At 39.0% G+C, this 12,728-nt stretch overlaps 1 protein-coding gene across 6 annotated transcripts in view; it reads right to left on the reverse strand.

The window, feature by feature from the left end:
• Positions 1 to 12,728, reverse strand: part of dcaf6 (ddb1 and cul4 associated factor 6) — a 100,427-nt gene that overhangs the window by 34,052 nt on the left and 53,647 nt on the right. For 3 of the 6 annotated variants that reach the window (XM_078409233.1, XM_078409230.1, XM_078409229.1), the window contains 2 exons: positions 7,503 to 7,682; positions 1,663 to 1,719 (listed from right to left, as the gene is read on the reverse strand). The exons of 1 other annotated variant lie outside the window; for it this stretch is intronic. In XM_078409233.1, the coding sequence (XP_078265359.1) occupies positions 1,663 to 1,719; positions 7,503 to 7,682 (237 nt within the window). The remainder of the gene's footprint in view (positions 1 to 1,662; positions 1,720 to 7,502; positions 7,683 to 12,728) is intronic. 2 more of the 6 variants (XM_078409234.1, XM_078409231.1) reach the window with 2 other exon arrangements.

Here is a 12,728-nt window from a genome sequence, read left to right on the forward strand (position 1 = left end):
TGGCTGCCATCTGCCCATATTTCACATCTATCAACTTTCCACTACTTTGTCACCTGCATCCCATACCATATCAATTCTCACAGCAGTCAGTCCCTCACATGTATATGCCTTTGCTGCCTCATATTTGATATTTGTATCATTAAGTTTCCTTCCCTCACTGGTAGTCTTCCGAAGCTCCACAAACTTTTGAAAACTGCATTCCTCTAACTCAAACTTTTGCAAATTTCATAGCCTGACCATTGGTGACTGCCAGCTTCAAAGATCATGGCCTTAAGCCTCTGCCTCGGACTCTTGCATGCCCTTCAAATACCGTGATTTCGGATTTTGGCCAATCCTCCTAAAGTCATTTGGTAAACTTTCTGTCAGATTATCCTTCAGTGAGGGTGGTGGGTATACGGAACGAGCTGCCAGAGGGTGTAGTTGAGGCAGGTACCATAACAACATTTAAAAGACATTTGGACAGACACATGGATAGGAAAGAATTTGAGGGTTATGGGCAAATGTGGGATGGTGGGACCAGCGTAGATAGAATATATAGACTGGCATGGAGAAGTTGGGGCAACGGGTCTGTTTAGATTTAGATTATTTAGATTTAGAGATACAGCGCAGAAACAGGCCCTTCGGCCCACCGGGTCTGCGCCGTCCAGCGATCCCCGCACATTAACACTATCCTACACCCACTAGGGACAATTTTTACATTTGCCTAGCCAATTAACCTACATACCTACACGTCATTGGAGTGTGGGAGGAAACCGAAGATCTCGGAGAAAACCCACGCAGGTCACGGGGAGAACGTACAAACTCCGTACAGACGGCACCCGTAGTCAGGATCGAACCCGAGTCTCCGGCGCTGCATTCGCTGTAAGGCAGCAACTATACCGCTGCGCCACCATGCCGTCCTATTTTCTATGCTGTATGACTCTATGACTCATGAGGTACATTGAAACTAAGTTTTGAATACCAGGCGTAGTAGTGATGCATAAATGCATAACAAGTATTCTCCTTCCCAAAGAAACCAAAGTATTGCAAAACATTTATCTTTAAAAAAAGGCTCATAAGGAGGATAGCAATAGACTAAAGATAGACACAAAGCGCCGGAATAACTCAGCGGGTCAGGCAGCATCACTAGAGAAAAAGAATGGGTGAGGTTTCAGGTCAGGGCCCTTCTGAAGTGCCAAAACACCACTTATCCACAGATGCTGCCTGATCTGCTGAGCTACTCCAGCACTTTGTGTCTATCTTTGGCATCTGCAGTTCTGTGTTTCTACATGTTATAACAATAGATTAGTTTGCTCTGTGCTTAACCCACAAGAAACCTTACTCAAAAATGTTTGGAAAGATAGAAATACATATTTTAATGTTAAAAGTTTTTTCTTTTAAAGGGCAATTTGAAATTTGTTCCATTTATAAAGCTGGCAATTTTGAAGGATACAATTGATTCAGTTATTCTCACAGCAGGTAACAAAGGAATCAAAACATAAGGAGTTAAATGCTTTTCAAATAAAACAGCTCAGAATGGCCACAGCTTGCCACACTGAAACAAAGACATCATGGCATAAAAACAGAAACTGAAAACAAAAAAATCTACAGACAGAAGATGAAATCACAAAAGGAACTAATGAAGAAATATGTGTTAAACCACATATCTCTTGCTGAACGCACCCTGTTGCTCATCAAGTGACATGGATCCAAGCTGTTTGTTTACCACAGAAGGGGAATCTGAAACAAAAATTAGATGCAACTTCAAAATTAAATTGCACTTCTGTAAATTGTAATCCCAAGGAAAAAAAAGGCACAAAGCTTTGCAATACTTGCTTTTAAAATGGTGATAAATTAGGGCTTTGCTGTGAGATAATGAATATAACGGATTAACCGTGGATTATAATGGATTAACAATTTAAAAAATAATATGCTTCCTCAGATTTAAAACACACAATTTATGTTCAAATAAAGGCTATATGAATTTCTGTTTCAACTAATTTGTTATTATACCAAAGATTCTGATGTTTGATATAATATAGTGTTCTTATAATAAATCTTTTCTATTTAACCACAGAATTTGGAACTCGTTTCTGCCAGTGAAACCATGAAGTTTAAACCCTGAGACAGACCTCAACCTGGCAATGAAATGAAATGGATCAAAACTTAATAGAAGAGATCATTTATAATCTCAAAACTTGACATGCGATACTGAATCTCCTTTCCACCAACATGAAAAAATATTTTTTTGTGCAAAGAAATGTGCGTCGATGAAAGTAGGTGCCCTCTTGATAACCGCAATGACGTGTCTGCCCAGCCGTTCTCAACATTGGAGGAGCATAGGTGTGTGCATAAGCCTCCCATCTCCACCGGGAGCAAATTGACATTTGGCACTTTGGATTTTAACATCACGTCCTGTGGATTTGAAAACGAAGTGCTGGAGGAACTTGTAGAGGGAATGGACAGGAGACATTTTGAGTCAAGACCGTTACGGAGACTTGGACTTTTTTTGCTCATGCTCTCAAAGTTATGGTTTAGTGATTTTCCTCAGATAAGCAGAAATTTGCAGGCGCTTTATAAATATACTACGAAAAGCCTGGAAAATACCAATCTTAATCAACTCCAAAATAGATCATTGTTATATTGTTTGTATGATTGCATAAGATCCATTTTGTTAAAGGTGCAAGTCAACCATTTGTACTCACTGCATCATATTCCCCACTAGTGTATTACATTCTGCACGTAAAATACAGATTGTATAATTCAGCAGGACATGGCTAGTCGACGATAAAACAAAGTGGATGCAATCCACACATTTGATTCTTAAGTATAATTTTAGTTTAGCTTAGTTTAGAGATACAGCGCATAAACAGGCCCTTCAGCCCACTGAGTCAGTGAATTCCATACACTAGCACTAGCCGACACACTTGGGACAATTTATAATTTTTACCGAAGATAATTAACCTACAAACCTGTACATCTCTGGAGTCTGGGAGGAAAGCAGAGAAAAACCCATGCAGTCAAGGGTGAACATACAGGCAACACCCGTAGTCAGGATCGAACCCAGGTCTCTGGCACTGTAAGTCAGAAACTCTACCGCTGTACCACTGTGCCGCCCCCTGGGATAATTTGGAAATGGGACTCTGGGAACAACATGTGACAAAAGTCCAGTGAATAAAATTTCATACCTCAGGAATGTGAACACTGGACTTGACTCTCAAAATTAAAATCAATAGTAAGCAGGGGATTGTACAGAAATGTGCTAGAAGCTGGCTATAATGACTTCACCATTCCAGCCTATGATGAACTGGGAGGCTGATAGCATTATGGGGGCGATTCCAAATATAAGCAGAAACATAAACTGAAGGGTTTTCGGCAGGATACCAGTCAGCTACATTCATTTGTGGACAGGAGTAAAGTGACTGAATCAGAGAATAATGTTTTAAAAAGATCTTTGCACTTCAAGCCAAAATCGGATCTTCGGACCAGCAGAAACGAGTTCCAAATTCTGAGGCAGGAACCAGGTGAATCTTTTAATGATTTCCTTCCAAAGCTTCAAATTGCAGCCAGAAATTGCAAATTCTGGATATGAATAGAGGTTTAGTTCACCAATACATTTGGTGCTGAACAGGCTCAAACTCACACAAAACTTTAATGTGAAAGGATGGACGCATTCTATAGGAAGCCACCACTAGACAATTGAAGACAACTAACCTCCAGATTTGTCCCCAGAAAGAAAGCAGGGTTGATGCAATTAAATAACAGGCAAAAGAAAAAGAAACCAGAGTGTAAGGAATCTTGGCAGGAGCTACGTGTGCCAAGTTTCCACACCAAACGTTCACCGACACCGTTTCAAGGACAATTAGAGATGGATAATAAATGTTCACATCCCAAAAAATGAGGAAAAAGATGCACAAAGAATCATTTTGACAACATGGATATAGAGAGAAACATGTTGGGAGAAAGATCAGCTATTTCCCAGCAACATCCCAGGAGATTATGTTGGGACCATCCAAGTTAAAAGATTTAAGGAATCAGATCAAGAAAAACAAGGATGAAATGGTCTTGCAGGAACTCTATTGTTGTCGGCACGTATACAATTTGCTTATGCGACTTCACTTGCCAGTGTTCTTTATACTGTACATAAAACTTCTATTGTTTCACATAGCAGCCCAAAGGCGAAAAGAAAAATACAGGTAACCCACCATAACTCAAGATAAGATTTTTGAAATACAACTGAAAAACATTGGGAACAATACGCAACACAATGAGCTGATCTGCATGCACTCACTGCGGGGCAGATGGAGCAACGTAACATTGAGATAAATCCACAATAGCAAGCACTAGAGTTTACAAAACTGCAATAAATTTTGCAATGAATTAATTTCTTCCCCAAGCTTTGTACTTTACAAACAAACAGCATATTGGCAATACAGTGATTCTGCACAGTCTTGGTGGTTCAGATCAGAGGCAATCATTTCTGCAGCAAAAATGTAGATATTCTGCAAGAAGCTAAACAGCACAAATGAACAATTCAAAGGACAATTATTTATTACCTGTCCTATGATAACAACCATCAAAACTGGCCGCCAAGAACATAAACTAGCTTCATGAACAACTTATTTTGTCAGATGAGAAAATACAAGAGAAAAGCTACTACGTAACTCATGAAGTCTACTTCTTATTCTAAATATATTGAATTGTTCAGCTTTGATCACCATGTTATAGGAAAGATGTTGTGAAACTGGAAAGGGTGTAGAGAAGATTTATGAGAATCTTGCCAGGACTCGAGGGCCTGAGCTATAGGGAGAGGTTGAGCAGGCAAGATTTTATACTTTGGAGCGCAGGAGGAAGAGGTGATCTTATAGTGGTGTACACAATCATGAGGAACAGACCAGATAAATGCACAGAGTAGGGGAATTGAGAACCAGAGGACATAGGTTTATAGTGACAGGAGAAAGATTTAATAGGAACCTGAGGGGTAACCTTTTTTTTTACACAAAAGGTGTTGGAAGTATGGAACAAGCTGACGGAGAAGGTCATCGAGGCAGGTACTATCGCAACGTTTAACAAAACATTTGGACAGGTACATGGACAGGACGGGTTTAGAGAGATATGGCCCAAACAAAGGCAGATGGGACTAGTGTAGACGGGCCATGTAGGTCGGCATGGACAAGTTGGGCCAAAGGGCCTGTTTCCATGCTGTATTATTCTATGATTTTAATGGTTACAGTTTCACTGTCCATTGTAAGAAACAATTTTCATTTTCACTAAAGGGCAGACATAACCCATTGAGGTTATTTGATTTATTACATGAGGAAGCTGTTCTACAATTGGTTGGCTTTCTTATTGTGGTTGGGATATTGTGCAATGCGCAACATATGTTTGAGAAGCAAGAGCACAATGATGTTCACAGTCCCGATGATGTGTACATTAGCAAATCAGAAGGTCACCTTCAGAAATACAATTCATCCTCAAGATGAAATTGATCATTAAAATTTGCAATTTGAAGGGACAAGTCATTAATTTGGGAAAACCATTAAAAAATATCAAAGTGGAAGAATTAGTTTGCAGTGAGAGGAGGGGGCAGTATATAGGTACACAATTTCCACATTGTTTGAGGTGCCAGCTGGATTTGTGGCCACAGAGAATCCTGAAATGTGATGATCAATAATTAGAAGTGAACAGGACCTGGATCTAGCACATTGATGCAATTATAAAGAAAGCCCATCAACGTCTCTACTTCCTTAGAAGATTGAGGAGATTCAGTCAAGAATACCCTCTTGAACCTTTACATGTGTACAGTAGCGAGCATGGTATAGACTAGTTACATCAGGGCCTGGTTTGGCAACTCGAACCCCAGGAATGAAGAACACTGCAAAAAGTGGTGAACACTGCCCCGTCCGTCATGGGTACTGACCTCCCACCACTGAAGGGATCTATAGGAGACACTGTTTCAAAAAGACATCCAGCATCATCAAGGACCACGCCACCTTGGCCACGCTCTCATTTCACTGTTGTCATTGGGAGGAAGGTATAGAAGTCTGAAAACTGTAATGTCCAGGTTCAGCAACAGCTTCTTCCCAATAACCATCAAGCTACTGAACGCTATGAACTCCACCTAAACTCCGAACTATGAACTGCCTGGGTTGCACGAGGCACTTTGGGGTTTGTTTTGCTTTTGCATTATATATTTTTAAATGTATTAAACTTTTCTTTTGATTGTTTATTATATTACCTATTGAGTATTGTGTTTACAATCCTGTTGTGCTGCTGCTGCAAATAATAATTTCTTTATTCCTTTTTGATGCGTATGACAATGAAACACTCTTGAACACTTGAATACATAAACCGTAAGATAAGAGACAGAAATACATGACTAGAAAGAAGGGTGTATGTTTCTGTTGTTTGTGGCCAATTTGAGAAAAGCAGTAGCCTTCCAGGATAGAGGCTGCAAACTGAGCAAGGCTGGGATTAATGTCCTTGATGGTGCAATGCCAGTTTTACCTCCAACTTTCTGTTACCGCCAAATATGTTGCAATTCTGATCTCAGTGGCTGATACTATTGAAAGTAAATGGTGCAGAACACTCATAATTACTTCAGAAAACACTACTTTACATCAGAAGTGATCACCACTGATATAAAGTCAATGTATTATTCCTTATTCAATCTCAATTAGTTCAGGTATCATTGAATGCTGGTTTTCTTTCTTCTGCATGTCATTTATCAGAAACGTCGACCCCATCACGCAGCCAGAACATGCATTTGTCCCAGAAACATTTGAAAGTATAATCACCTCCTGGAGAAGGAGACTTTTGTGTGTTTTTAATTTTGCCTATTTCATTTTCCAGTTCTCAACAATGAGCCAAGGTTTGTCAAGAAAAATGTTTTGCTGTAACACTTAAAATATTCAATTTCTATATCTCTTTAATGCTGTGAAAGACAAATTAAACTGTTTAATAGTCTGCTTAATGTAGGTCCTTTTCACAGTTGAATTCATTCAGTTGCAATTTATACTTGCATTATCCGATTGTGGTTACAACTCCAAACAAATAAAAAATGTTGCTGGTATATCCTTCCACCAAAAATACAATAATTTTTCTCAGACAACAGGTCGTAAAACCTATTTAGATTTCAGTACATTTTGAATATTTACTAAAGGGAGGGTCTTATGGATTAAAACAAAGTCAGATAAAAATTATTTTATACTAATAATTCTACAATATTATCATTGTACCCATTAGGAAAGAAAAAAAAATATTTTACTTGCAAACACAAGATAGGCCTCTTAATTATTTTGAGAAGCCACAATACATTTATGTAGGTGTCTATGCCATCTCTGATCATTTCCATGATTATCAATTTTTTCTTGGATGCTATTGTTAAAAAAAAAGCTTAGCACATTAAATGGCAATTCTACAGAATTAATTTCATTAACTTGTAAGTATGGAGCAAAATAAGGAAATTAATGGGAAAAATATCATATCTACTTTCTAGGATAGATTTGAAAGCAAACAGCAACCTGAGATATTAGGATTCAGTGAGGAGCCTTCATGGGTGACATGATCAGAGGCAGACTGTGAGGAAGACTTCTTTGCCAGATCCTGCTGTTTCTGTTGTTCAGCCTTCAAAAGTCTCAGTTGCTGCAGTCGTTTACTGACTAAACTTATCCCGGGAGATCGAGTGGACTGAGCTCTTAGTTCTGGCACAGACAGAAACAGTTAATGACAGAAGCAAAAGGAAAGTTAAATGTAAGAAAAAGTCAAAACAAAAAGAAAAAAAAACAGTTCATTGAAATTTAAACATTTATAGCAAAAAGACAAAGATTAGAAGAAGAGTCTCGACCCAAAACGTCACCCATTCCTTCTCTCCTGAGATGCTGCCTGACCTGCTGAGTTATTCCAGCATTTTGTGAATAAATACCTTCGATTTGTACCAGCATCTGCAGTTATTTTCTTACAAGATAAGAAAGAATATCAGTGACTCTCCATTGTAAATCCTATGTGGTTCTTGAGTTAAAGTGATGCCCTTTGATTTAGCATGACTTACTGTCAAGTAATCAAAAAATAGGGCACAAGAAAAATCAAAACTAAAAAATGTGACATAATAACTAGTGGATTCCCAAGATGTTGACCTCTGGTGCATTTATGGTCTTGTCGATGATTTTGTTTGTGTGTTTCATAGCAGCAAATTTTAAGATCATTGATAGAAAACGGTAACAGAAAAATTGAACAGCACGTGATTACAAAAGAAATGGAAATAAAGATGAGTATGTTGCCAAAAAAAATCTTCTTATTTTCCACATCAAACAAGGAATTACACAGTTGTCTTTAAGGAATGCATTCAATTGACGCAGTTGGGACTTTCTATTTCTAACATTCAACTACAGTGCCCTCCATAATGTTTGGGACAAGGACCCATCATTTATTTGCCTCTGTACTCCACAATTTGAGATTTGTAATAGAAAAAAAATCACATGTGGTTAAAGTGCACATTGTCAGATTTTATTAAAGGGTATTTTTATACATTTTGGTTTCACCATGTAGAAATTACAGCTGTGTTTATACAAAGTTCCCCCATTTCAGGGCACCATAATGTTTGGGACACATGGCTTCACAGGCGTTTGTAATTGCTCAGGTGTGTTTATATGCCTCCTTAATGCAGGTATAAGAGAGCTCTCAGCACCTGGTCTTTCCTCCAGTCTTTCCATCACCTTTGGAAACTTTTATTGCTGATTATCAACATGAGGACCAAACTTGTGCCAATGAAAGTCAAAGAAGCCATTATGAGACTGAGAAACAAGAATAAAACTATTAGAGACATCAGCCAAACCTTAGGCTTACCAAAATCAACTGTTTGGAACATCATTTAGAAGAAAGAGAGCACTTGAGAGTTTATTAATCGCAAAGGTACTGGCAGGCCAAGGAAGACCTCCACAGCTGATGACAGAAGAATTCTCTCTATTATAAAGAAAAATCCCCAAACACCTGACCGACAGATCAGGAATACCCTTCAAGAGTCAGGTGTGGATTTATCAATGACAACTGTCCGCAGAAGACTTTATGAACAGAAATACAGAGACTACACTGCAAGATGCAAACCACTAGTTAGCCGCAAAAATAGGTTGGCCAGGTTACAGTTTGCCAAGAAGTACTAAAAAAGCAACCACAGTTCTGGAAAAAGGTCTTGTCGACAGATGAGATGAAGATTAACATACCAGAGTGATGGCAAGAGCAAAGTATGGAGGAGAGAAGGCACTTCCCAAGATCCAAAGCATACCACCTCATCTGTGAAACACAGTGGTGGGGGTGTTATGGTCTGGGCATATATGGCTGCTGAAGGTACTGGCTCACTTATCTTCATTGATGATACAACTGCTGATGGTAGTAGTATAATGAATTTTGAAGTATATAGACACATCCTATCTGCTCAAGTTCAAAACAAATGCCTCAAAACTCATTGGCCGGCGGTTCATTCTACAGCAAGACAATGATCCCAACCATGCTGCTAAAGCAACAATGGAGTTTTTCAAAGCTAAAAAATTCTTGAGAGGCCAAGTCAATTACCCGATCTGACCCCAATTGAGCACGCCTTTTATATGTTGAGGAGAAAACTGAAGGGGACTAGCTCCCAAAACAAGCAGAAGCTAAAGATGGCTGTAAAACATGCTTTGCAGAGCTTCACCAGAGAAGACACCCAGCAACTGGTGATGTCCATGAATCGCAGACTTCAAGCATTATAGACAGTCATTATAGACAATAGACAATAGGTCCTCGAGCCAGCACCACCATTCAATGTGATCATGGCTGATCATTCTCAATCAGTACCCCCTTCCTGCCTTCTTCCCATACGCCCTGACTCCGCTATCGCTAAAAGCTCCATCTAGCTCTCTCTTGAATGCATTCAGAGAATTGGCATCCACTGCCTTCTGAGGCAGAGAATTCCACACATTTACAACTCTCTGACTGAAAACGTTTTTCCTCATCTCCGTTCTAAATGGCCTACCCCTTACTCTTAAACTGTGGCCCCTGGTTCTGGACTCCCCCAACATTGGGAACATGTTTCCTGCCTCTAACGTGTCCAACCCCTTAATAATCTTATATGTTTTAATAAGATCCCCTCTCATCCTTCACTTTCACTCGACCTGGACCCTTGGCGTGACAGCCTCACAGTAGGTCCTGTCCAGGAATCTCTCACATTCCCGGATGGCCCTGAGGTCATCTAGCTGCTTTTCCAACTCCACCACACGTCCATTCAGGAGCTGCACCTGGACACAGTTCTTGCAGGTGTAGCTCCCAGAAACTCCAGCGGTGTCCCTACCTTCCCACATCCTGTAGGAAACACACTGCACCAACCTGTCCGCCATTACTTTAGTGTCAAAAACAAATCAGGCTTAAAAACATGCGGATCTTCCTCGCCAAAGGCTCGCACTTTTCTCACAGGGCACTTCCCTCGACAGGGCTGCACCCCTTGTCACTAAATTAACTAATTGGCCAATTTACCAAACTTCTAATTTAATTGATCAGCCAATCCACGTACTCACTCCAATCCTGCCTTCCTCTGACGAGCTTGGAGGTATGCGCTTCACTGATTGCCTGCTAGCGTCCCTTTGGCTTAAGTCTGTCTTTTTAAACAGACTTTAACCTGCAATTAACACTTACTTTCTTTCAGCCAACGGTCGTCCTTGCTCCTGCTCTCCCGACCTTTACTGACTGCTCGCGTTTCTTTTCATGCATTGCATGCAAAAGATATGCAACAAATTGCTAAACATGACTACTTTCATTTACATGACATTGCTGTGTCCCAAACATTATGGTGTCCTGAAAAGGGGGGAATTATGTATAAACACTGTTGTAATTTCTACATGATGAAATCAAAATGTATATAAATGGCCTTTTTTGTATTAAAAAAAAATTTGACACATAAAAATTAAAATCTGACAATGTGCATGTGATTTTTTCTATTACAAATCTCAAATTGTGGAGTACAGAGGCAAATAAATAAATGATGGGTCTTTGTCCCAAACATTATGAAGGGCACTGTAATCATTGGAAAATGCAACACATTCTCCATGTACCTGACATCTACTTACAGTATGCAAAACCTCTACACCATTTCCGACTTGCTGTTTGGTTAACCAATGTCCAGTATTTGATAATCAAGGATCTCCAACTAAATGGACATTTGGCTGTGTCTAACCTCTTGTTTGCATCCAGATACATTACTGTGCTTCTCAATGTAGGTGTAATCTGCTTGGGTGTGGCCTCGATGCAGTACTGTTTTGTTTTCAGTAATAATCACTTCTGAAGAACCTTATAAATTTGTTTTTAAATCTGTACAGACATCATTTGCAAGCACATCCCAACCTAACATAGTAATGATATTAAAAAATTGATCTAGAGCAGTCAGACATAATCTTTTAAATCGACTGATACTTGTCAAGTGCTCTGACACAATCTTTTATGATGGATTCCAATAACTTCACCACAACTGGTATAGAATTGACAGTCTGTAATTACCTGGTTTGTTCTGCCCCCTTACAAAATTAAATAACTTTTGCAATTTTCCCAGCTGAAGGCATAATTCCCAAATTATGGTTAATGCTGTGGTTAATTATGACAACTCTTTCCTTGATTAGCTTTTGTAATATGCTTTTATAAATTTGGATTCCAGGGATAATTAATTCACTGAGTTTGGGGAACTTTATGGAGATTCAACAATATGTGTCTTTGAGTGATCTCTGTATTTATAATCCGCTCTTCTTTATAATTTAATTGTACTGTGCCTTTTTCACAGTTGCATTATGCAGATATAGCAAATTAACATACTCATTAGTTAAGTTGGCTGAAAACAATGTTTTAGTTGAAAATATATCAACCCAATCTTTCTGCTTGCATTATATCAAATAACAACCAGATACTGGCAGCTACTATTTCCACACCTGTCGTGACTACAGCAGTAGAGCCTTTGAAATGCAAGGGTTAAACAGACTGTGTCAGCCAAAATGGAGTTGTCAGCTAACAGCCATATGCATGCTTTTCAGCTAAATTAACAGCACCACATGTCAAGCTTGCTGCTTTATTAATAGTTTTAATGTATTTTGCTTTAATAAAGATAGTTGTTTGTAACCCAAAATGTTCTTTCTCCATTCATTGATCTGAATCCTGGAAACCAGCTTATATTCCATTACATTCTTCTATCAAAGCAGAGTAAGGTACTGGAGTACACCCATTAAATAGGCAACAGCCACCAAACCCTTCACCCAAATACACAAATTTAGGAGGTAGAAAGCATACAACACACTCTATACCAAGGAAGAGCCATGGATATAAATGACACACCAAGCATGCATACAGTGCCCTCCATAATGTTTGGGACAAAGACCCATCATTTATTTATTTGCCTCTGTATACAATTTGAGGTTTGTAATAGAAAAAAATCACATGTGGTTAAAGTGCACATTGTCAGATTTTAATAAAGGCTATTTTTTATAGATTTTGGTTTCACCATGTAGAAATTACAGCAGTGTTTATACATAGTCCTCCCATTTCAGGGCACCATAATGTTTGGGACACAGTAATGTCATGTAAATGAAAATAGTCATGATTAGTATTTTGTTGCACATCCTCTGCATGCAATGACTGCTTGAAATCTGCAATTCATGGACATCACCAGTTGCTGGGTAGCTTCTCTGGTGATGCTCTGCCAGGCCTGTATTGCAGCCATCTTTAGCTTATGCTTGTTTTGG

Source organism: Rhinoraja longicauda, chromosome 12, assembly GCF_053455715.1.
Source record: "Rhinoraja longicauda isolate Sanriku21f chromosome 12, sRhiLon1.1, whole genome shotgun sequence".
NCBI lineage: Eukaryota > Metazoa > Chordata > Chondrichthyes > Rajiformes > Arhynchobatidae > Rhinoraja > Rhinoraja longicauda.